Source organism: Ananas comosus, linkage group 14 (genome assembly GCF_001540865.1).
Source record: "Ananas comosus cultivar F153 linkage group 14, ASM154086v1, whole genome shotgun sequence".
Classification (NCBI taxonomy): domain Eukaryota; kingdom Viridiplantae; phylum Streptophyta; class Magnoliopsida; order Poales; family Bromeliaceae; genus Ananas; species Ananas comosus.
In genome coordinates this window covers 3,506,697-3,532,008 of record NC_033634.1, presented here as the reverse complement: position 1 = coordinate 3,532,008, position 25,312 = coordinate 3,506,697, and the positions used below count along the sequence as shown (strand labels likewise).

Below are 25,312 nucleotides of genomic sequence, written 5' to 3'. Positions count from 1 at the left end.
CCCCCCCCCCCCACAATTTTTTTCTTAAAAAAGAAATGAAAATTAATTTTATAAAATTTGTTTTATTTTTTTTTTATTCATTACTGATCCATTGGAGATGGATCGAATCGATCCGTGCAGGAAAGAGAGAGAGAGACGGAGAGGCGGATTAAGAATAGGACAGAGAGGAAGAGGGGGGCGTACACGTTTATTTATATTGGTGCGACCGGTGTATCCCTGCGTGTGGAGAAAGTCTACTGTGTAACACTTATACTGCTGTATTGGTATCCGAGATTTAAGTTCGAATCCCAGTTGATTCACATTTCTAGCTAAGTTTATTTTTAAATGAAATAAACGAAGCGGGGGCATATTAACAAGACGAGAAATTATTTTATTTATTAGTGCGACCGGTGTATCCCTGTATGTCGAGAAAGTCTGCTGTGTAACACTTATACTGCTGTATTGGTATACGAGATTTTAGTTCGAATCCTAGCTGATTCACATTCCTAGCTAAGTTTATTTTTAAATGAAATAAACGGGGCATATTAACAATACGAGAAATTATTTTATTTATTGGTGCGACCGGTGTATCCCTGTATGTCGAGAAAGTCTGCTGTGTAACACTTATCCTGCTGTAATGGTACTCGAGATTTAAAGTTCAAATCCTAGTTGATTCACATTTCTAACTAAGTTTATTTTTAAATGAAATAAACGAAACGGGTGGCATGCTATCTATCTCTAAAAAAAAAACACTTATACTGCTGTATTACTAATAACGAATTAATTATATTTTTTTATTTAAAAAAATATAATAAAAATAGTTTTTTTAAAAAAATTATGATGGGACGGATGAATTTTAAAAAAATTAATTTGTTGAAAATATCACACCAGTAACATAATTAGTACATTCTAAATTTTTTTCTTACATCTCCAAAAAAAAATTTAGAATGTAATAGTCACAACTATCTGAATTGTTTTTATTAGAGTTGATGTTCACCTCTTTGATCATGATTTTTAGAAAATACTTATATTATATTTTTTTTCTCTCAAAAGATGATATCTTATTGATAGGATATAAATGATGTGATGTACTTGTTTCAATGTACACTTCCCCTTCTCATTCACAATGTATCATTTTTTGGCTAAGTTAATTATATATTTATTGGTCCTCAAACTTTAAAGCCTATGGTATTTTGTTTTTTTAGTTTTAACTAAATTATTATAACTAAGTCCTATAGTAAAATTTAATTAACTAAAACTGATATTTAGATTATATATGGTAATGATTTAATATCTTATTAATTATTATTTATTTCATCGATTATAATATTATCGTGTGGACATTAACAACTAATATCACTATTTAACCAACTAAAATTTGTGCAGCAGAAATTGATTGCAACGATTTTGAAAGTTTAAGTCAGTTAAAAATTAAAAGTCCGGCGACTAAAGTATCACGTGTCTTAGAGTTTCATGACCAAAAATGCAATTTTTAAGATTTCATAAAAAACCGAAGTGGCAAAAGATTTGGTGGTTGGTATCCGAGACCCAAGTTCGAATTATAGTTGATTCATATTTCCAGCTAAATTTATTTCTAAATGAAATAAACAAAGCAGGTAGCGTGCTACCTATCTCTCAAAAAAAAAAAAAAAGATTTCAGAAAAAAGTTAATTACTTGATTTATAAGAAATCAGGGTTAAAATTTCATAATTATTATTTTTAACTTATTTAGGCAGTTAAAATATTATATAACATATCATAGATTCTGATTTTTGATGCTAGGTGATTTGGAGGGAAGTCGTCTAGAATGCATTGGTTATATTACTGACGTGGCGGCGTCCCCAACCAAGTACATTGTCACCTTTGAATTCACTCGTTCCATCATGATTAATAAAAAAAATATTTTTATTATACTTTTTATTCAAATAAAGAAATATGATTAACTGATTATTGATGATGTGGTATGAATATTATAATAATATAGGCTTTCTTGTTCTGAGGACTGGGTGCAGCAGGCACTAGTTTCCCGGTTGTTTTTAAGTGGGAGTGCTGAAGCCTGAAGGTGCTCTTGTCCGGTTTTTCTGATTTCTCGCACTTCCGAATTGCAGGAGCCTGGCCCCTAGGCAAAGTAATGGACGGTGGAGAATTGATCATGTAAAATTGTTTCTTGTACACCCAAAAAAAAAAAAAAAATAGTGCACAATTTATACCAGTCATCCAAGAATTTATTTATAATTATTAAAAGATAAAAGATAAGAATAAACTTTTAATCTTTCAACAAAAAAAAGTGTTAGTCTTATACCCACTTTTGGTGCAGTGAGTATTAGAAAGAGTATTAAAAAAAATATTAATTATGCATCCCATATGAAATATACATCTTGAGGTTTAGTAATTTTCTTCAGTAAGATAAAAAAGAAAATAAAAGTCACAATAGATGTACCATTTGATTTTGTTGAAAAAATATTTAGTATATTTACAACATTCAGTAAATATGGCGATCGATTAAAAATTAATCGCAAAATGTCAAATTTTCAAAACTACTTCACACTTGATATTTATTTAAAAAAAAAGAAAAAAAAATTCACAGTGCAAGCTACAGCAAGATTATGGTTATCCGCTCCAAGAGCAGCTTGATTATGACAAGAACAAGGAAAAAACAAAAAACCTAGGAACCACTATTTTAACAACAAGATTACATCCATGAGGCACATAAAAAGTTGATTCTTTAAGTTCAAAGTCCAAGCTAACGACAGACAAAGACAATAAATTTTCCACAGATGGGAAAAGAACAAAAGAAATGAAAGCTGCATTTATTAATTCAGTTGGACTTCTTATAATAGAGTCTACACCGGACTCTCTCTTTTGCTTCAATGTAACAGAAGGCCATTAACATTTTAAAGATTTTTTTTTTTTTTTTCCATTTAGTCTCTTAACAATTTTTCTTTACATAATCTCATAAAATTTACATTTATATAATTAACCCTATCTCTGCCACGTGAATGTCGCATAAGTGCCATGTTGGTAGGGGGATTTAAGTTGAACACGAAAGCGCCGTATTGAAAGAGGGATTTAAGTTGAACACGAAAATACCGTGTTGGAAGGGAGATTTAAGTTGAACACGAACCGTATTGGAAGGGGGATTTAAGTTGAACACGAAAGCGCCGTGTTGAAAGGAGAATTTAAGTTGAACACGATAAATTATTCATTGTTTGAAAACACGATGAACCAGTGTTTTCCCTTCCACGCCTTCTACTAATAGGTCATGTGAAAAACCATCGTAGAGGGCAGCGAAGAAGGCGGTAGCAGAGGAGGCATAGCAGAGGAGGCAGAGGAGGAGGAGAGGGGATGCGGCAGGGGATGCAGCGGAGAGAGAGAGAGAGAGTGCGGAGAGAGATTATACATATCGCTTGAACACGAAAAAATATTCTCCGTGTTTGAACATGATGAATAATTCATCATTACGTTCAACTTAAACTCCATGTCCAACATGACGCTTGCGTGGTGCTCACATGGAGAGATAAGATCAATTTTGCAAATATAAATTTTATTAAGTTATTTGCAAAAAAAAAAAAAAAAAACCTAAAAAAAAAAACAGGAGATAACATGCGACCCAGTAACAAAATGCCATTAACAAGCTTTAGTTATTGCATAGATTATTACAGATATATTAGCACCCTGGTAGAATACGCAAGCGCGAAAGATGCACTCATTGATCGGTTCAGATTTGGCCCAATATCACCTCGGCGCCAGAAACTTTGAACTCAGACGGCACTTTCTCGATATTAAAAACTTTCACTTCACCATCGACCACATACGCAGACCACCTGCAACCGAATGCAAAGTTTTAACCAAACTTCTTTGGCACAAACAAGTAAACAACTGTATGATAACCTAAATTCTGACCGAAATTTAATAGAAATAACATGCTTGGAACATCATGCTCAGGAAAGTTGGGTTTCGCATTGCGACGTCAGAGTTTAATATAACTAGCATAAAAAAGTTTTTAAGTTATCATGATCAATGGCTTTTCTCTTCGAAGAGATGCAGAGAATCCACATCAAACTGGAAAAACTTTTCAGCAAATGCAAATTATGACTAGCTGCTGACGACATGATCAAATGAATAATTGCTCGTGTTTAGACATTCAATCATCAATAACTTCGATAAAGTATGGTAACTATTGAGAAAAACGGAAGTAAAAAAAAGCATCAACCTTAATTTATATAAAAAAGAAGAAGAAGAGAGAAGCATCAACCTATGAGAACGACGCCCAAGAAGAGCAGCAGAGAGGTCCAAGTCCAACTCCAAGCTCTTGTGAAAGCTCCCATCAAAGTCACCATAAAATTCAATCTACATCGGATAATTAAAACAATCACATTCGATACACCTTGCTTTTTCCCCAAAACAAGTATAAATGGTTATAATCATTCACTAAAAGGATCATACTTAAAATGAAATTTGTCACAAAACAAGTGTCACGCATATAAAAGTTGCAGTGCTGGATATGCACACAGACAGATGTGTGATGCATCTAAAAAAGGTATTCTGATCTTTACATTTCATTATTATGCAACTGATAGTCCAAATCATATGCAAGCCTATACATGATGGAACTAAATTTAAAATGCCAAACTACTAAAATGCCAAACTAGGCAGCAAAATTAAAATGCCAAACTATTAAGAAGGTATGACAACAGCGAACAAACTTAATCTATGCGGCTTGAAATTCTACCAGATACAAATATATTGTTATAGTCCAACTTGCAAACAGTACATAAAATGCAACAAAGATAAGGAAAATTTGCAGAGTATTCCCCAGAAGGTATGCTAGGGAGTCTCTGCGTCTATATTGTGCTAAGGCGGCATCCCAGCCGGCTGCCAGTGCTGCCTGATGAGAGAGGCTTACACAGTGGCTTCGCTTCTCAACAAGGTTAGATTAAGGCACAAAGTCATTATTTTGCAAATTTACTTGTGTTAAACTATCTTCAAAACTGGCAAAATATGTATAGTTTGCTAGCAGTAGCTGATGGTAAATGGATTTGTGATAGATAGGGTCTACTTTAAGGTATTTAACTCATGACTCCTTGCATCTAATCCATTACCATAAGAATCACTATTTTAATCCCATTAAGGAAACGGTGTTACACATATGTATAAAGATTCTAGATAATTATGAAAAAGTGTAGGAACAGAGGGAAAAAGATAGCATGGCAAATGGTAAAGATCCACGTAGGCACTCCAGTCGCTAACCAACTAAATCCCCATCTCTTGGAAATAGTGTTTCTGATACATACTCGAGCATTGTTTACAAATTCTTGCTTGATATAGTATATCACAACTACCTATGATCTCACCAAGCAAAAACATACCATTCCTTGAACCATTTTGCAGTCGGTTCTCACATTGTTTAATTTGACTGCGTAATCAGCTAATCCATTATTAGACAGTGCCAAACTGAGATGAGACAATATCATCAACTGCCTAATTTCAGGGTAGAGTTGGAGGTTTAAAAGCTTTTACCAATATAAGTACTTGAAGTCCAATTAGAGAAAAAATAAAAATCGATATATCAACAATCACCATTTCCACCCAAAGATGACTAGAAGGGGAAGGAATAATTTCTTACCGCTTCCTTAGCCTGTAGTTTCTCTGCCCATCCATTCAAAACATACGGATCATTTACGGCGACACAGATAACGGAATCGACCCCTTTCGCTTTGAACTTTTCAATATTGTTCTTGTAGCTAGGCACATGTTGTAGCGAACAAACGCCAGTATACGCACCCTGATAAAGTACAATTGGAGTTACTTCAAATATTAAGGTATGTATAAACCTAAGATTTAAGATACTTGAGTTGAGAGTTCGGAAAAAGAAACAAATCAAGGAACATATATAAACAGAACCCCATTCGGACATATTACAGATTGCGAACTTCAAGTGATTCATCAAAATCATCATAGCAATGACATAAAATGATAGCAGCAAAAGATGAGAAACAAGAATAAAATCGCATTGAGTTTTAGTCATATATACTAAAATGCTAACACATAAAATTATAATCATTCTCCCCAATCCTTTTCTCTCTCTATCTAAGTTTTGCATGAACCAGAATAAACATTACTATCTCATGCATTTATATATAAGAAAAAAAACAGGAACAAAACCCACGGAGGACTCACCGGCAAACCAAAGATGACCACCTTCTTTCCCTGCAATGACATCAAAAGACTAGAACGCTCAAAAAAAAGGAGAAAAATTTAGAAAAATCAAAAGAAATAACTGTGTTTCTCTAAAAGCTTGAGTCTTTAGAGGAATAAAGTGTAGAGTTAGGCACTGTTTGGATGCATGAATATCTTATTTTGTATATCTTTTTTTCATTTACTCAAGAAGTTTATAGTGTTTGATAGATGACTGAGTCCGATCAAATGTAGACTCTGGCCCTATTCGGATGCATACCTTATTCCGTATATCTCTCCGATTTACCACATTCGGCATTCAGATCAATTTTTCGGAATAATATAATCACCCCGTAGCCAAATTATGCATGTTGCAAAAATCAAAATACTCTCTACCAATTACACAAGAAAAAGGAAATTGATATGTCCAAAGCAAATTTTATTATTGCCGGAGCAAAGAGATTCAAATCATGACTAGATACAGTGATTTTGTTTCGGCAAAATCAAAAGTTCCTCCGGATATATCAATTTTCCAGGAGAAATTCCAATACGGTCCAAACAGGCCCTTAAATTAAACGAGAGGAGATCATACAATGCTAAGAGTCTGAAAAGATTCGGAAAAATCCACGAGCGCGGTATGTTGATATTTTGTGTAAAATTTTTAGGACCTCAGTCACCTCTCCAGTATAGGCCATTTTGAGGTTGACCCCTCAGCTATTTTTCATGTCATTCTATACTCTACCATCGATAGTACCAAGCGCTTGGTGCTATCGAGTTTTCGGCCGTTGGATTAAAGGATGCGCGGTTAGGATGACAGTGGTCTCCTAGAGTTGAATAGGCGGTTGGTTGAATAGTATAATCGAACGGATGAAAATAATCAAAGGATAGATCTAACGGCAGAAAACTCGAGTACCAAGAGCTTGGTAACATCGATAGTATAGTAGCCGCACTCGTATATAATTATATATATATTTTTAACTCAAGTTATTCTCCAACATAATTGACGATTTAGTTCAACTTAACTCTAAATTTTGTTAAATTCAACTGATTTTCAACGCACTCAAAAATAAAACAACTGAAGGATCAGATCATATATTTCAGAGTAGTCTACAGTTGAGAGAGTCTGTATAAAACATATAGCAGTTGGGACCTGGAAGATCTCCGTGAGAGGGGTGGTGGAGAATTTGGAGGAGACGCCCTCGTCCCACGACCGGGCTTTCTGGAGCGACACGCCCGGGGCCGCCGACACGATGTCGGAGCCGACGGCCACCGACGCGAAGGCCCGCCTGACAGCCATCGCCGCCAGCGCCGCCGCAGCCGCCGGCCGCTTCGCCCTCGTCAGTGCCGATGCCATCTTCCCTCCTCTTTTTTTCTTTGCCCTTTTCTCTCTCTCTTCTCGCACAGGGCTGCAAGTCTCCCTCTTTTGCTCGCACCGGCCGGGTGCGTTTGGAATAAGGGGGCTTTTTTTTGGTTTGATGTAAAATATTTTTATGAATTTGAAAAAATAAAAAATTCATTATTTATTTTGGCAAAAAATGAAAATTCAAACTGCTTAAAATCTGTTTCATTCATTTTTTTTTCCGTTAGGAATCTATTTAGTTCATCGGAAAATTCTAAGAAAAATTTTTTGTAGTGGAATTTTTTTTTTTTTTATGTTATGTGGTATTTGGTTTGTGGGAAAAGAAAAAAATAATTTATATTTATTTAATTCAATAGAAAAAATATGAATAAAAAAGTTTTACGGAGCTTGAGCTTTTTCCGCTAAAAAATAGTAGAAAACAAAAACTCCACTTTTTTCTTGAATTTGTAAAAACATTTTTGAGGTCAAATCAAACAAATGAAAAAACATTTTTCATATCGAGAATAATTTTCAGTTGATTTATGCTGAACCAAAAGCCCTGCCCTCTAAACAAAACAAATACGGATGAAAACTCTTTTTTTTTTTTCTATAAATCAAATACTATAAAATGTAAAAAGTTTTTCTATCAATTTTTTTTTACATGAAAAATTATTTTTTACGATTTTATGTTGAACCAAGACTAAGTTGCAATGAGTCCCCGTTTTCTGTTAGACAAATTGGGCAATATTGTTTAGACCTTTTTTTTTTAAAAAGAAGAAATCTTTTTAATAGGCTCATTTACAAATATGAAATATCTAAAAAATACTATATCTGGCCTCTAAATCATCTTTTTAAAATAAAAATATTATATAAAATAATATTTTGTTTTCACAAATTATAGATCAACTAGTTAAGGGACCCGCACGATGCTGCGGGTAGTTATTTTAAAATTTAATTTTAAAAATTAGTTATAAAAATTAATTTCAAAATTTAAATAGTGCAATAACTACATCAAAAAATTTTAGTAGGCCACAGGTGTCCCAATTAGTTAGTGAATAATTTAGTAGAATGGTAGTCCCCAGTAGTATAGTTGAAATTGAGAAGAGAAATCATTGCGCGTTAGTTATTTTAATAAATTTAATTTTGAAAAATTAGTTATAAAATTTATTTCAGATAATTATGAAATATTACGGCAAATTACGAAATAGACTTTAAAAATAATCAGATTATCTTTCCTACATGTAATAAAGAAATATTTTAGTAGGCATCTTAATCCCAGTAGTACGCAAATAATTTAGTAAGTACGTAAGTGCAATAAGTATACGTTAATATAATAGTCTAAATTATTTAACATTTATTTATCTATTTCATTTTATAAAAATTAAATAGTACATATATATAATATTATATAATAATATTATCTATATAAAAAAATAACTATATAATACATAAATAACATTATATTAAATATAATAATATTATAATATATATATTAATACTATTATATAATAATAAATATATATTTATTAAATAAAATTTATTATATATATTAATATAAATAAAATATTATATAGTATATATATATTATAATAAAATTATAATATATATATATTATATATATATATATATATATATATCATAAATAGATATAATATAGAAAAGAGAGAGAGAAGAGAAGAACTGAGAGCGAGGTCCCATCGTGCGAACCTCCTCATAGTGCGGTTTACGAGGCCTGTGCAACCCACACCAACTAAGAGCCGCAATGATTTTTCGCCCCGCGCAGCCCTGCGCCGTGCACGATTGCCGCAGCGCTGCCCCCGTTGCCCCCCCTCGCCGTCGGCCGCCCTCGCTCCGCCTGCACAGCGCCAGGAGCACCCCCCGCACCCGCCCCGCCCGCCCGTGCCACACTAGCCCTCGCCCCGCGGCGCCAGCGCCAGAGCCCGCCCCCGAGCTGGCGCCCACGCCGTGCTCGCGCAGCGCCCGTGGCCGCCCTGGCCTGCGCCTCGGCCTCCTCGTGAGACGTGTGTAGTTATTGAGGAATAATATATAGTTATAGATTATAGATTATAGATTATAGATTATAGATATATAGTTATAGATTATACATTATAGATTATTATAGATAGATGCCCGAAACATGAATACAAAAATTATTAAATATTTTATTTTTGATGTCAGGCCGGACCGGGCCTCCTCCCCAGGAGGAATTCTACACTGTCACACTTGCACCACGTCATCAATAACAAACCAATCACATCCCTTCTTTTCAAATAAAAGTACAATAAAAATATTTTTTTACAATCATGATGGGACATATATCTCTAAAAGGAAAATTTTGATTGATTTGTGACGCCACGTCACCAATGCACCCGGTGCATTCTAGAATTTTTTCCTCCCCAGCCGGTTCTGTCTACTTTGTGTATTAAAAAAAAAAACGTGTCTTCAAAAAAGACTTTACATGTTGGTAATATATCAACAACTTATAAAAAAAAAAGATTTTTATGATAAAAATTGTTTGCCTCAAGTGTAATTCGATAACGACTTTATGATTAGTATAAAAAATTTTATATTTAAAATTTAATTATTTTATATTGTAGCTAATTTGTTTTAAAAGATCAGTTGGAAAAAATAGTTAAGAACTTTTTTTCCTGAATATTTCGTTGATAAAAAGGACTTATAGTTTGGCATGCGGGCCCGTCTTTTTTTCAACAAAACAAAAAAAAAAAATCCAATCCAAAATATCGAATCAATCTGACGGTAATAGCCGGATTACGTTAATAAATTACTGGATACCTAAAGATTCCCTACTCTCTTTATTCGCATCCAATCCAAATTATTGCAATTTCCAAATCTTAAATACCTCCGGATATCATTTGGTTATAAATTGAAATATAAGTGGGAATTAGATTAATTTTACGTTTAAGATAAAAATTATATTATTTCTGAAAATTAAAAAAAAACGTTTGGATAGATAAGATGGAATAAGAATTAAAGTTGGTAATTATAAATAAAAAATAATAATATTATCCCTTTCTTTATATTAGAATTTAAATATTTATATTTTAGAATTTATATAAACTTTAAAATTTTAAATTTTCAAATTTATAATTTTAAAAAATTAAAATTTTAAATTTAAGATGAAATTTTAATTTAAAAATACAAAATATCAAATTCCAAATATAAAAAATTAAAAATATCAAATTTAAAATTTTAAAATTTAAAATTTAAAATTTTAATTTTGTAATTTTAAAAATTAATATTTCCACTCATTTTCTTTTGTATTTGGAGAATAAGTATGAAATAAATTCTTTCTTCCACCCTTAATTTCTCTCAACCAATCATGGCCTCAGAGTTTTTATTTTATTTTTTTAAAAGTCTAACCTTCATAGGACCACATATGACCAAGCCCTGTGTTGTCATTTGTGGACTATCTTCTACTCTTCTAGACCCTTCCTGCACACCCTCAATTTAAAACCGTTGCGACTCTCCTGCTCCATAGGCAATATACGTGTTCTGAGATCGGAATTTTTGTTTTGGTTTGTTTTTTTATCATTATTATTATTTTCCTTTTGTTGTGATGGCGCACTCTCAGTGCTGCGCGAACCCGCCGACGCTGAGCCCGACGGGCGGCGGCGGCGCCGTCGTCGAAGACCTCGGCGGCCTCCGGGCCTACACCGCCGGCTCCCCCGATTCCAAGCTCGCCGTCCTTCTCATCTCCGACGTTTATGGTACCATCACTGCGCAACAACCCTAATTCTTTTCAGGGTTTCTCCGTGTCTCGATTCTAGTTGAGACTTCTTTTACAGGTTCCAGGGGTTGTTTGTGTTTGGCCTAATTTTTGAGAAGTGATTCTGATCTCAAAGTTGATTTTCGGTCCAATATAGCTTTTGGCAATTTCGTTTCGTTTTTAAAATCTGATTCTGTGACCGACTGTTTCCAGAGCAAGTGGCAAAGGGTTTGATGGTTGGTACCTGAGTTTTCAAGTTCGAATCCTAGTTGATTCACATTTTAGCTAAGTTTATTTCTAAATGAAATAAACGAAGCGGATAGCTCGCTACCTATCTCTGAAAAAAAAATCTGATTCTGTGGCCGCAGGCGGAGCGCTTTGATAGATAGAAAAGTCTGATGCTTCTGCTCCGGAGATCAGAAATGAAATTATGAGATCTCAAAATGGAAACTGTAACCAGAAAAGCGCTTTAGTGTCAGCTGGGCCCTTTTCTGCTTCTGCTTTTAGCAACAGTCTTTGTTAGTAGAGTGCTTTGATAGATAGAAAACTCTGATGATTCTGCTCGAGCGCTGAAATGAAATTATGAGATCTCAAAATAGAAACTGTAACCAGAAAAAGCTCCAAACTATAACCTGGCGCTTTTAGTGTCTGTTTGGCTCTGCTTCTGCTTTCAGCAACAGTCTTCGTCAGCAGAGTGTTTTATAGATTGAAAAGCTCGATGCTTTCGCGCTGGAGATCAGAAATGAAATTGAGAGATTTAAAAGTAGAAACTATAACCAGAAAAAGTTTCAAACTATAATCTGGCGCTTTTAAGTTTGGATTTCTCCGAAATGTTTTCTAGTTTTTGTTTGGCTCCGCTTCTGCTTCTGCTTTTGCTTTTGCTTTTGGCAATGGTCGGAAAATAGAAAAGTTTGGTCTGTAGGAATCAGAAATGAGAATTTTAGGTCTAAAAATAGAAACTGAAATTTGGTGCTTTTAAGTTGGGCTTTCTCTAAGAGGGTTTTGGCCCCTTGTTTAACTGCACTTTTGCTCCTGCTTTCAGCAGCAGTCACCACTAGGGTATTCGACATATGGAAAAGTTTGATGTGTTTTCTGAAAGAATTAGAAATTAGATCTGAAACGTCCAAAAATAGAAACTATTATCTGGTGCTTACCGATGAATTCTGGTAATTTTTCGAACAATCTTTAATCAAAGGAAAAAAGTTAATAGAATTTGAGGTAGGTGGTTGATCCGAACTATTGTAGAGTTTAGGTAATTTATTTTTAAACTTTTTAGATGTTTGGGTGCAAATCTGCAATTGATCTAGTTCCGGGGGTTTATGGTTTTTCAGCTTTACTGTTTCTTTTGTTACAATACTATTTGAATTGGCTTTTATGTTTTTGTTTACTTACATACGCTGCCTGGTTTGTGGCTAAATGTCTAACATGCATTTTTTGGTCTTTTTTTGCAGGATTTGAAGCACCAAACCTGAGGTATGAATAAATGACTACGATTTATCATTAAAATCGGTATAAGAAGCCTTGTGCCGTTTCCTTAAACCACTTTTTTTGGGTTACACGGGTTTTCGGTTTAGGTTCTAACTTCTCAATTGTTTAAATTGGTTCGGGATATCAGTTAAACCTGGTCTAGTGTCGAGTAAATCTAACCTAATTACGTAAACACAAAGGAATGTTACAACACGTTCATATCAAAACTACAAAGTGTCTACACTAACATTCTAATAGAAGAATAGTGCAACATAGATTAGGCAACATAATAAATCAGGGAGTCAACTATGAAATTTAGGAGCTTCTACATTATTTGGTTTTTAAACCTCTAAGCGATCACGCTGAAATGTTTTGAATTTTTATAGTTATATCAAGAAATCAAGTATGTAATCTTGCAAAGAGACGTAGTGCTGCTGTGGCTTGATAGCTATCAGAGCCTCTAGTAGTTCAGCAGTTTGGAGAATTATGGGTGTTTTTATAGAGATTTTACTTTTTACCCTCTTTTTGATATTTTTAAACTTACAGAGTTTTGTATATCATTTGACGAGTTGAATAAATTGAAAATTTGTTTTCCCCTGAAGTCTATGTTTCAAAAATCTATGTTTTTCTTTTACAACTGTAGGCTCTTGTATTGAGTATCAACATATTTTTGACCGCATTCAAATTGCTGTAAATTTCTTTCAAATTTCCTGGAGTTTTTTTTTATGTATTTTCCTTATATTAATGCCATGATATATAATTATGAAGGAAAATAGCAGACAAAGTTGCAGCTTCTGGATACTTCGTGGTGGTTCCAGATTTTTTCCATGGGGACCCTTTCTCGCTTAGTAATGCTGAGAGACCTTTCCAAGCGTGGATACAATCTCATACTACGGTATGTCTCCGTCTCATAGTTCTTTCTGAGTGTGATTTAAGCTTCATTGGTGGGATACCCATATTTCTAGCTAACATTAACTAACTAGCTGTGTGGTTGTCTCAGACAAAGTAAAGCTGAAATGGTTGAAAGAGTTCATATAGTTGACAAACATTTATTGGAATCACATTTTTCTTGCTGATTTGCTCTCTATTCTTGTTCTTCATTGAAGCAAGCTGTTCCTTATCAAGTTAAAAATAGCCCCTTTTCTTTGTAAATAGTAAGGGCCTTGTTACTCACGAAAGGAAAAAGTGTGGAGTGTGGAGCACATAAGAGAAATGTAGAAAATCTAAATTTTAGATTTAGGAGAGATAGAATTTAGAAGAAAATTTGGCCTATCTTTAGGAGGATGATTTGAGGGTTTGAAGCAATTATTGAAAAGCTTTTTCTTTTTCTGGACAATGGTGGCCTTTGTAATCCCATTTGCACTGGTTATCTGAGAATGCACATAACAAAATTACGAAGCAGTAAAGCATGTCAATCTCGGCCCTGGAGAGGTGCTGCAAAGTCTGTTTGACTTGGCTTTAAGATACACTGCTTTTCTATGAAGTGCTGTTTGTATAGTGCCATTATAGAAGCACTAATGACTTCTCCGTTACAATGTCCCTAACAGCTTCTTTTTGCAGCTGGAGCATTAGCTTCAACTTGAAACTTCTGCATATGGGGCTTAGAAGCTCATTTTAGCTTCCAGCCAGAGTGGAAGCTCTTGACTTTTCAGTTTGTCAAATGGCTGTACAAGATGTAGCTGCTTATGAAAGCAGAAACAAAAGCTTAAAGGCCAAATGGGCAGTAGTGGTTGTTGACGACCCAAGTCTTTGAGGAAGATATACCCATCAGAGAAGAATCGAGATTTGTTGTTAGACAGACTACATGTCTTTTTAGAAGATGAAGTATTTGGCCTTTCTGCTCTTGGTTTGCTAAAAAATATACACTAAATTTTTTGTTCCTCTTTCCATTTCTGGGTGTGATAGCACACGAAACCTTATACACCTGCACGCTATAAACAAAACTCTACAGTTTTGTTTGGTAACTAAATTTGCTAAACTTTTGTCTAGTTGTGTAACTAAGCAACCAACCATCTTGCATGGCCATTTTAGGATAAAGGATTTGAAGAAGCAAAACTGGTTGTTGCAGCTCTAAAAGCTAAAGGGATATCAGCAATTGGTGCTGTTGGCTACTGTTGGGGTGGTAAGTGTTAAGTGCCATGCATGAAACTTCTCTATTTAGTTTATCCTTTAAGGTGGTGTTTTGGACACCTATTTGTATAGATATGCATTTTCTTGATGAATGTTCACTATTAAATTTTCTGAGTAATTTACCGTTATTCTCAATTTCTGTTTTATGATCGGGTACTTGTCTCATCTCAGCCAAGGTAGTAGTGGAATTAGCAAAAGCCGGTGAGATTCAAGCTGCTGTGCTTCTGCATCCTTCATTTGTCACTGTTGATGATTTCAAAGGTATAATTTGCTTCTGGATATTCCTGAAGTATATTTTGCTTCTGCGCATACCTAAAGATATTTATGCTTTTGGGAGGTCTATAATGTAATTTAATTGCTTGATTTTTTTTTCTTTTCTTTTTTTTTTTTTTTGGAATAATCTTAGTTTCTAAGATACTGTTATAGGATACTAACTTTTTATTTTATTGAGTTTAAGCTAATTATTTATCTAATATTCAGAGGTTAAATGTCCCATTGCTATTCTCGGGGCTGAATCAGATCATCTTTCACCTCCTGAATTGGTGAAACAGTTTGGGGAGGTTTTGTCTGCGAGAGCTGAGGTGAGTTGGACTTCAACACAACTATTCGGCTTGATTATACTGGTGCTGGGTTTTGCATCTCTAGTTGCTTAGTTCTATGGTTTATATTAAATAGTATAAAATAGTGCTACCTTTTGGGAATCAACCAGCCTGTGGAAATCTTTTTGTTTGACTATATTACTGCTATTTTCTGTTGTAAGGAGTAGAGAAGCCTAGAGTGCTAGTCAACAAGCTAAAATTTTCTGTTGTTGTATTGCGACAACTGTGGCAGCCCCTCTCTTTGGCATATTTACATACGCAAATATGCAACATTGCGCAAACACCACTTTCAAAGTTGGTATTTGCATGTATGCTGTTGAAGACCGTATTCATTTGCTTTCGTGCCTCTAGGAGGGACACACACGAGCACGAATAAGCAACTTTTTCAACTGCACATGTGCAAATACCAAGTTTGCAGGGTTATTTGTGTAATTTCTGCAAAAACCCCAATGACTAAGCATGTGCTTTCCAGTTCCCTCTGGAGAAGCAATTGTTGATTTTTTCATGACCAAAGCATGAGGGGTGAGTTTATCATTATAATAGCAAAGTAAAGTGTGTGTTGCTTTGATTCCATGTAGTAAGCCATTCAGCTTAAATATCCTGTTATACACCAACTTTCAGTAAGATAGGAATAACATGTATGATCTATGATCTAATCTTTACCAACTTAGATATCGTAATCACTTTGATTTATGCAAATAACGTGAACTTAGCTAGAGAAAAAGTACTATACAATATTTAGTTCATCGTGCTCGTAAGTTTGAGTCCGCTTCCTTGTTCTGGGTATCATTGCAACTTCAACCAACGGTACCGCAAAATTAAAATCAGATCACTGGGTCGGCCATCATTTATTTATTTCGTTGTTTATCTATTTTAACCGAAGTCTGTTGCATTTTGGATTTCTACAATGGCAAACTTTCATCTTTCGTATATGCGCAGCAGAAACTGAAATCAACAGAGATCAAAATAGTTAGTTTCTAATTTTGTTTGGACCAAACAAAATTCATGAAATTTTTCCTGCCTACTAATGTCACAGGGGGACTACTTCGTCAAGATATTTCCTGGCGTTGCACATGGATGGTCTGTTAGATACAGGACCGATGATGCGCCGGCAGTTAAGAGCGCTGAGGAGGCGCAGAGCGACACGCTGGCGTGGTTAACTAAGTATGTCAAGTAAAACCTTCTAAGACTTGTTCAGATATCGAACTATATTCCATGAGCTTGTTATGCTGCTTTCGCGTTGTTATTCGTGTGTGAAAGTGCTGTCGAACTTGGTGTGTTAGACTTGAAAATAAAGCACTTATAATATAAAGATTGGTGGCTTGTCGTTATTCTAGCATGTACGATGAAAAAAAGAAAAATAGTTATAACCCTACGCTCTTTTTCCGTCACTAATATAAGTTCTAATCGCGTAATCAATTAAACTTTAGAAAATTTACAAAATGTTCTATTGTTCTTGTCGTCTCTCGTGTTTCCACCCAACTTAGTCGTCGCCAATTTTACCGTAGGATGGAAACTACTTAAACATGTAACTGTTTAGCTTAACCTGCTATTTTCAACTCCATATGATGTTTATCATCACCTTGTTACATTAAAACATCTCAAACAGGCAGTTGCTATGAAGATTGTTAAGTATGCAGTTTTGTACTCTGAATGACAGATACAATGTTTATTTGAGATATTTCTTAGTTAACATGCTTGATGAACCATCCCAGCATGTCCTCATGAGCTTCTTCCGCTCTCTTTACGGCCTGCTCATCGTTAAGATAGATCTTGATGAAGCTACTCGTCTGCGCAAGAAACAATTGCTGCTAAGTTTGACGCATTGATGATGACCATAGAAGATTATTGTGGACAATTTTCTACTCAGTCGCATAGTATAAAAACACACCAGCTATTTTCTTGGAAACTTCATTAACTACAAAATGATCTGGAGAAGAACTTGGCCACTCAAAAGTTTTTGAATTGTTCGCAATTTCTTATCGGGAAAAGATCAACCATCGAGGCATCGGTAGCGTGTCTCTGCTTATGTGGGAACAATATGTGCTGCATACAAACAATGTCATGGTTGATTTTTTTTTCCCTTTTTTATTGAAATTTTGGAATAGATCAAGCAATTTTGCAGAAATTTTGCTATAGTGGGTTTGGCAACCTTCTTCTTTTACAAAGAATTATGGTACTATATTTTTTATTTTTTTTGGTTCACGCAATTGATGTCAAACATGTAAATGTAAAGCATGTCAGTTATCTCAAATTGTCTCATCAGTTCGGGCGGAGAGGCGTCGTCGAAATGTCGCATTTAACATCTGGAAAGTAATCACCACTTTCAATAACCACTTCACATTAGAAAATCTATGCATCCAGAACACCTAAAGAAGCATTTCCGACATAGTCATGCCTTTTACTCTAACAAATATGCTTGTTCCTTGTGCAATGCATGTGCTAGTTCGATTATATATGGCTTTTCCCAGATTGCTCAAATCTTGAGTGTTTCTGTTCTTCAAAAAGTTGTAGAATTTTGCATGATAGAATCTAAATATTTGACACGATCTTGCGAATAGTGAAATCTCCCAGGATCTATTGACAAATTCATTACTGTTCTGTTGCTGTTGAATGTGGTTACTGTGTATATTTGTTTCCAACAACAATTCAATTAATTGCTAATATGGATTGTACTCAAATGCAACCCCTAAATAACACCGAAAGGCCATAAATGCAACTCAACTCTTATTAGTATAAGAGCTAAAAGGGATTGTATATAGCAGCATCAACCCAAGCAGTAAGTAATATGCAAGAGCATATTTCGCATACGTTTACATACATAATGCCGACGTGCATATCTACACGATTTCACCTATAAATTTAATATACATGTAGGTATATTTAAGAATCAATATACATGATGGTCTGTTGGACACTCAACTGGAGCCCAGAGAGTGACTCTGCAGCTAGTTGCGTCGCATATATTATTAACATGATGAATCCATTTAATAAGATAGAAATGTATAGTCAAACAAATAAGCATACCTTTGATATCATCGACTGTGATAAATGACAGATGCAGCATGACAGCCGCTTTGATGCAATCGGACTTCGCTAGTTGTACAACAATCTTGGCTGGGAAGTGGGAAGATTAAAATGAGCGATTTGAGACACTAGGAAATAGTTGTGTAGATGTCTTTAACCCTCAAAATTATAATGTGTGTCAGAACAGATATGAAACATACCACCCCAGCTAAAGCCAGCAGCTCCTACTGCAGATATATATGCCTTTATTTTTCAAAGCTTCAGTTCCTGCTTTTGCATATTCAAGCGTTTTATCCTACAAGTAGTTTGATACACACTCAAAAAGCAAGTGATGATTGGGACAAACAAAAAGTAATCACTCCATGAGAAACACGCGACTCGTTAGCGCAGTGCAAAATTATTTTAGAAAACAATGGTGTTATTGCTACTTATGAGGAAAGTTTCAGGAAGGGAAACAGTCGCGAGGATTTGAGAAGTTGAGAGTTCGAAAAGTTGCAGCTCTTGAAGAAAATGTTTCAGTGATATAAAAATCTAAAAAACGACTTAATTTCTGGAAATATCTCGAGTAAACACTATGATCAAAACGGAAAAACGCTGTCGTGACATACCACGCTACGTTTTTGCAACCATGCTGCTCTTGAAATCTGTGGATTATCAGGTACAGATGCTTCTCCACCAAAAGAATCAGGAACTAAGACAGAGAATCTGGTAGCAGCCACATTATCTGCTAACTTTCTTTGAAAAAAACATGGCAATTGGCAAGTTAACTTCGACCAGCGGCACTTCAAATTCGACAGACCTTAAACTAAGCCTCGATGAAGAACATTTCAGAATCGAATTGTAGGTTAAAGAACATTTTCAGAATGAAATTAAGGAAAATGACATGTATATTAGAATTTGCCAAAACGTGTAAAGTGTAAACACACGTAACTCTAGTGTGAGAACAAGGATCTTCAGAATCTGGTTTGATATGGGTACCAGATCAAGGATTATGGATTCATATTTAATATGTAATGTGTCTTTTCCTCTGATGTCTCTTTGAGTTTTTGAGTGGGAGATAATAGCAACACCAAAGATCATGCTAAAGAATATAAGATAATGCTTTATTGCTGGATCAGCAGCTTCATATCCTGCAAAACCATAATTTTTAAAAAAAAAAATTACTGTAGAAACTAGTTGGCTACTACAATGATAACTATGATAAGAACAAATTCAAGGATATATTTATGAAGAAAAAATGATTATTCTTAGCAGTCACCAATGCAATATTATGAAAAAGAAACTACAATCAATTTAATTTTATGCATGAAGAAATTTCATAAATAAGAAAGAAAAGAAATGTAGAATAGGTAAAAGTATTCTCATTTGTTTGTGAAAAAATATTCTTCATTATGCTATAATTATATAACTCGCTATTTGGAGCAATATTCGGTGGGACGTGACCACTAATATAAATATTAAAGACATTATTTTTCAGAGATAAAACAATCGTTTCACATTATTACTTATAGTATCAGAGTATGAGGTGCTAAGTTCGAAACCCAACAATCATGTACTTACCGAGCCCTTCTATATTGCCACTTTTATTTGTTTTTGGGTAAACTTCAATTTGCCCCCTATCGTTTAGCTTATTCTTATTTTGTTATCTTATGGTTCAAAAAATTATATTTAACTATTCTGTAGTTTTTATCTCTATTTTAGTATAATTTTTAAACTATAGAATGATAAAGTAACAATATATTAGACCCGAAGATAGTTAAGTATAATTTTTGAATCACAAAATAATACTGTAAGGTCCATGTGTAACCGAAAACTATGTTGTTTCGGCGGTTCATGGATGAAGTGGTGGGACTGGTCCACTGAGAATAGTGATAGATCCAGTGGAAATCAGAGCCGTCAAATGCTCACTGCCGATCCAACGGTCGTCGGAACTCTCAAATTCAAAAATCAAAATCTCCCAACGTTCTTACGAAACCCTCCTCCATGAATTTCCCCCCTCTTCCCCATTCGACCGTTGGAGATCTCTCTCTCTCTCTCTCTCTCTCTCTCTCTCTCTCTCCCCCATTCGACCTTCACAAACACTCCTCCGAACCACACCACAACAAGAATGGGCGAAGAAGCTGTGGTGGACCAAAACAAGTGCGAACTTGTTCGACAAACCCTAGGTATGCGAATCCCTCGATAGCCATCTTGTTTCCCTTTTTTTATCTTTCCCTCTAGAGATTTTTTAGATGCGTGATCAAACCCTACAAAACCCTCTGTTTCTTTTCTACTGTGTTGGATTAAACGATTCGAATTACAAGTTTTTGTTGTTCTTTTGGAGGGGAAAAGTCGTCTTTTGTGATTAAATGAGCTTTCATGCTACATTAATCATGGATTTGGGGTTAATTTTGTGATGTGATCTTGTTCGTATGACTCAGAAGAGGATCAAAACCCTAATGTTGTATCCGAGGAGATGGAAGAGGATTCGAGCAACATCATCCAGGTTATCAATTTCACATTATTATCGTTTTGTGGGATGGATCGAATTTGCACTCTTAATTCATAGTGTTAAATCTCAATTTTAGTGTTTAAATACAAATTTTTATGTTCATATCTCTTCCCTCAGGCGTTTAAGGATGATTGCCTCATTCCTTCTCCCACCCTGAAAGGAATCTCCGGCCCCGATCTCTCGCTTGCTCTCCAGCTTCTTGGTATCTCATCGCGCTTTTCATTTTCTTTCTTTTTTCAATGAAACTTTGGGTGTTTTTTTCCTTTCTCCATGAATTAATCAAATTCCATTTTCTGTGTCTAAGGGACCAAGTACAATACTCTATTCAAGAAGCACCAAGAAAAGGTTTCCGAAATTGAATTGCTACAGGCCGAGTGCGAAACCCTAAAGAACAAGTGTGTCGAGGAGTGCGGGGCCAGATACAATGTCCTGAAGAGGAAGTACACAGAGGAATGCTCGGAAAGGAAGCGGCTTTACAACGAGCTGATCGAGCTGAAGGGGAACATACGGGTGTTTTGCCGGTGCCGGCCGCTTAGCTCGGAAGAGATCTCGAAAGGCCATTCTTCTGTCATCGATCTTGATCCGTCTCACGACACCGAGTTGCAGATTATCTGTTCCGACTCTTCCAAGAAGCAATTCAAGTTCGATCACGTCTTTGGACCAAGGGATGGTCAAGGTAATGATTCACCCATTCATTTAGCTGATTTGTTAAACTTGTGTAGTTATAGTACTTGGCTTCAAGTGAATTGAATTTGAACTTTTTTAAAAAAATTAATGATGTAAAATGTGCGTAGATTTTGGCTTAAAAAGTTATTGTGCTGGTAGAAATTAATGGTCTATTAAAAATTTGTGGTACATGTAGAGGCGGTTTTTGCGGAGACATTGCCAATTGTGAGATCGGTGATGGATGGGTTCAACGTCTGCATTTTTGCTTACGGGCAAACGGGAACAGGAAAGACTTTCACAATGGAAGGGACCCCGGAGAACAGGGGTGTCAACTATAGGGCCCTAGAAGAGCTTTTCAGGAGCTCTAAGGGGGGAGGCTCCTCTGAGAAGCATGAATTTTCCGTGAGCATGTTGGAGGTCTATAATGAGAAAATCCGAGACCTTCTCGCCGACAACTCTGACCAACAGGCAAAAAAGTAAGAAATGATTATTCTTTTTTTCTTCCTGCTTGTTTTTTTGTCAGTTTGAAATGATTATGGAATATTAAATTATGTTTTGTTTGATTTGTTTGTTGTATTTCATGTAGATTGGAGATAAAGCAAGCTGCAGATGGGACTCAGGAAGTGCCTGGGTTGGTTGAAGCTCAGGTCCACTCCATTGATGAAGTTTGGGAGATGCTAAAAATTGGTGCGCGGAATCGATCTGTTGGATCGACTAATGCCAACGAGCTCAGTAGCCGTTCTCACTGGTTAGTTTCTGCTTCATTTGTGTTGAATTATAACCAAGTTTTTTACTTGAATGTTTCACATGTATCCTTTGTATGTTTTCATGAATTAGAAAGATGGAGAGCCATTAATAGGAATGTGGTCTTTGCTATACTGATTTAGTTAGTCATTCGACAAAAAAAGAAAAAAAACCTCATTCATGACCAAATTAGTTGTGCAACAGCTTGGTAAGAGTAATGGTGAAGAGGGAGAATTTGGTGAATGGGCAAAGAAGCAAGAGCCACCTGTGGCTGGTTGATCTAGCTGGAAGCGAACGTGTTGCGAAGATTGAGGTGGAGGGAGAGAGGCTCAAGGAGTCGCAGTTCATTAATAAGTCTCTATCTGCTCTTGGAGATGTTATATCAGCCCTTGCCTCGAAAAATCCTCATATACCATATAGGTATCAATCACTGTTTTCGTATCTTTGTTGTATTGTTTAAGAAATGGGATCTTCATCCCCTAACTAATAATCATGTTGTTCAAAAAAAAAAATAATTGCAGGAATTCGAAGCTTACCCATCTGCTTCAGAGTTCTCTAGGTTAGTTCTTAATCATTCTTCAAGTTGTTCAAGATATACTTGTTATCTGATGATAGTAAGTGGGTCGATGGCTCGATACTTTAATAGCTTCCTTATCTCTATTTGCTGTACTTTTTTTCATTGCTTGTGAAAGGGAATGTGTAACTTCCTGAATAGGAATAATTTATGTTAACAGGAGGAGATTGCAAGACCCTTATGTTTGCACAGATTAGTCCTAGTTCAGCTGATCTAGGAGAAACTCTCTGCTCCTTGAACTTTGCCAGTCGAGTGAGGGGAATAGAGTATGGGCCTGTACGTAAACAATCAGATGCAGCCGAAAGTTTCAAACTCAAACAAATGGTAACAAATGGCCTACTGATCTGATAGAAAGATTTTTATGTGTGACTATTGCTCATGCCATTTATAGATTCACTAAGCAACTCTCTCGCGTCCTTTTCACAGGCAGAGAAACTTCGACAGGAGGAGAAGGAAACAGCAAGATTAAATGAAAGCCTGCAGCTGATGCATCTTAAATATGCATCGAGGGAGAATGTTTTCAAAGCACTTCAAGAAAAGGTGAAATTTTATTATTGCTTATTATTGCACTTTGAATTTTCTTTCGTTTGCTTACTGTAACTAAATGGATTTGTGATTGACAGATCAGAGATGCTGAACAAACATGCAGGAATTATCAACAAAGGGTATGTTGAAAAGTACTTTACTAGCTGTCTTCTCCACTCCTATCTTGTCTTTTGCTTTTTTCCTTAACAGGATTTTTTTTCATTTTCAGTCAAGTTCACCTTGATCGAAAAATGCAGGTTTCTGTCAGTCTTTTCTTGAAAACAAGAATAATACAATGAAAGATAGGATTAGGACAAATCAAATGTTTGCAACTCTAAAATGGGTGAAGATCCAACTTAGGATAAAATAAGGAAAAAGGTGTTTGAGATAGTATGGCGCATATAATTTAAAGATACAAAATGTCCATCTTTTTGGAGAAATCTTACCCTAGTGTATGTTGTGGAAATATGAGAGATGGTTAGAAAAGATTTAGACAGAATTTAATCATATAAGGATGCGACTTTGGGTGCAATTCGAGTAGTGAGGATTCATATTCACATGTCACATAGGCTTATTTTTGAGTGTTTATTTTGCGAAACCGGCCTAACATGGGACCGCTTACGTGATATAAATCTATACCTTCCGAAACAGTTCCACAAAGAATTGCTAGTCTTGACAACGTAGTTTCACAATTTTATGTCATCACTCTTTTCCTTTACATTTTCCCATGAATTAACTTTCATTCGATGAATGACAGGTTAGAGATCTTGAAGCTCAACTTGCTGAAGAGAAGAAAACTGCTAGAGATACTTCCAAATATCCAAAGCCACCACTGGCTCCTACAAGGCTGAGGCCTCCTTTACGCGGAATCACCACCAACTCCTTGCCTAATACAGTTCCTCAGAGAAGAAACATAACTATGATACCCCGAATACAAAATAAAGAGAACATTCCTACAACCGGTAAAGCCTCAAATGGCGAGCTCATCAAAACAGTCGGTAAGGCAAGAAGGATATCGCTGGCACCTATGGTGCGGCATGTAGGAATCCAGCCTAAGAGAAGAGCCTCAGTTGCCATGTTACCAGTAAATGAAGAACCGCAATCCTCAGTTCCTGAAAAGAAAATGGCACATCATCAACTATCTCATTTAAGAATACCCAGGAGGAGGTCGGTGGCAGCGTTTAGTTCGATTCCAGGAACACCACTAGCAGCAGCAGCAGCAGTGGCAGCAACTCCGGACAGCAAAGGGAGATTCAGAGACATTTCATTAAGCAGCAAGTTCCCGAGTCCGCCCCCTATGTTGGCCTTATGGCAATCGAAGATTCCGACGATCTCCTCTCCGAGAAAAAGGCTTCAGCTTATTTCGACTCCGAAAGCAAATCCAAATGGCTTGTTTAGTGATGTGCAGCAGGCACCAACCAGCAAGTTATGTTTTAGTGTGCAGAAAAGAGTGATCCTTGGCTCGCCTGCGCGAGCGAGGAGTACTATGACCTCAGGATTCGGGTTGTTTAACCAACCTTTGAAGGAGAAGGGATCGGTGGCAAGATGGGGGAGCGCCCAACGTGTGCTGTGCACCGATAGACGAAGATCTGTGATCTAATTAAGAACAGTTGCTGGAAATAACAAGCTGTGATAGTTTTCGGTTTTTTGTTTGTTTCTTTTATTTTACTGCTTGAGATTGGCATTGTATGAGGAGTGCAAGATAGTGTTACTGGATTGATGTAACATTTGAGACTTATGAATTGAATTCTTTTGTATAATTTGGTGAGAAAAGCTTGTTCTCGATGATTGAGTCAAGGTATTTTTATCTCAATTACCAAAAATCAAGATAATAATTTGTATAATAATCGTTCCATTGGTAAGAAAT

General features: G+C 35.7%; 3 protein-coding genes across 4 annotated transcripts; 2 read left to right on the top strand and 1 right to left on the bottom strand.

Moving 5' to 3' along the window:
* LOC109720325 (peroxiredoxin-2F, mitochondrial) lies at window positions 3,579-7,611 on the bottom strand. The gene is made up of 5 exons (XM_020247371.1): window positions 7,307-7,611; window positions 6,160-6,189; window positions 5,606-5,764; window positions 4,235-4,329; window positions 3,579-3,803 (listed from the first exon to the last, which is right to left on the bottom strand). The coding sequence occupies exons 1-5, from the start codon at window positions 7,508-7,510 to the stop codon at window positions 3,698-3,700; spliced, it is 594 nt and encodes a 197-aa protein (XP_020102960.1). The 5' UTR covers window positions 7,511-7,611; the 3' UTR covers window positions 3,579-3,697.
* On the top strand, window positions 10,931-16,757 carry LOC109720528 (endo-1,3;1,4-beta-D-glucanase-like). Its single transcript, XM_020247705.1, has 7 exons — window positions 10,931-11,223; window positions 12,674-12,695; window positions 13,458-13,584; window positions 14,721-14,811; window positions 14,991-15,080; window positions 15,300-15,400; window positions 16,455-16,757. Exons 1-7 carry the CDS (start codon window positions 11,073-11,075, stop codon window positions 16,593-16,595), a joined length of 723 nt encoding a protein of 240 aa, XP_020103294.1. The 5' UTR covers window positions 10,931-11,072; the 3' UTR covers window positions 16,596-16,757.
* Window positions 20,421-25,208, top strand: LOC109720104 (kinesin-like protein KIN-14J). Of its 2 annotated transcripts, none has more exons than XM_020246988.1 (12): window positions 20,421-20,610; window positions 20,869-20,930; window positions 21,054-21,138; window positions 21,241-21,612; window positions 21,799-22,078; window positions 22,189-22,350; window positions 22,551-22,766; window positions 22,868-22,905; window positions 23,081-23,244; window positions 23,347-23,460; window positions 23,544-23,585; window positions 24,203-25,208. In XM_020246988.1, exons 1-12 carry the CDS (start codon window positions 20,553-20,555, stop codon window positions 25,043-25,045), a joined length of 2,436 nt encoding a protein of 811 aa, XP_020102577.1. In that variant the 5' UTR covers window positions 20,421-20,552; the 3' UTR covers window positions 25,046-25,208. The 2 variants fall into 2 exon arrangements, with proteins under 2 accessions (XP_020102577.1, XP_020102576.1); XM_020246987.1 differs by having other exon boundaries at window positions 20,866-20,930.

Coding starts and splice junctions, on each gene's coding strand:
- LOC109720325 (XM_020247371.1), bottom strand. CDS start 7,510: ATGGCATCGGCACTGACGAGGGCGAAGCGGCCGGCGGCTGCGGCGGCG. Junction 4,330..5,605: donor AACTACAGGCTAAGGAAGCG/GTAAGAAATTAT, acceptor TATCCGATGTAG/ATTGAATTTTATGGTGACTT. Junction 3,804..4,234: donor CTTGGGCGTCGTTCTCATAG/GTTGATGCTTCT, acceptor ATTCGGTTGCAG/GTGGTCTGCGTATGTGGTCG.
- LOC109720528 (XM_020247705.1), top strand. CDS start 11,073: ATGGCGCACTCTCAGTGCTGCGCGAACCCGCCGACGCTGAGCCCGACG. Junction 11,224..12,673: donor TCTCATCTCCGACGTTTATG/GTACCATCACTG, acceptor CTTTTTTTGCAG/GATTTGAAGCACCAAACCTG. Junction 14,812..14,990: donor TGTTGGCTACTGTTGGGGTG/GTAAGTGTTAAG, acceptor GTCTCATCTCAG/CCAAGGTAGTAGTGGAATTA.
- LOC109720104 (XM_020246987.1), top strand. CDS start 20,553: ATGGGCGAAGAAGCTGTGGTGGACCAAAACAAGTGCGAACTTGTTCGA. Junction 20,931..21,053: donor ATTCGAGCAACATCATCCAG/GTTATCAATTTC, acceptor CTCTTCCCTCAG/GCGTTTAAGGATGATTGCCT. Junction 22,351..22,550: donor CTCAGTAGCCGTTCTCACTG/GTTAGTTTCTGC, acceptor GTTGTGCAACAG/CTTGGTAAGAGTAATGGTGA.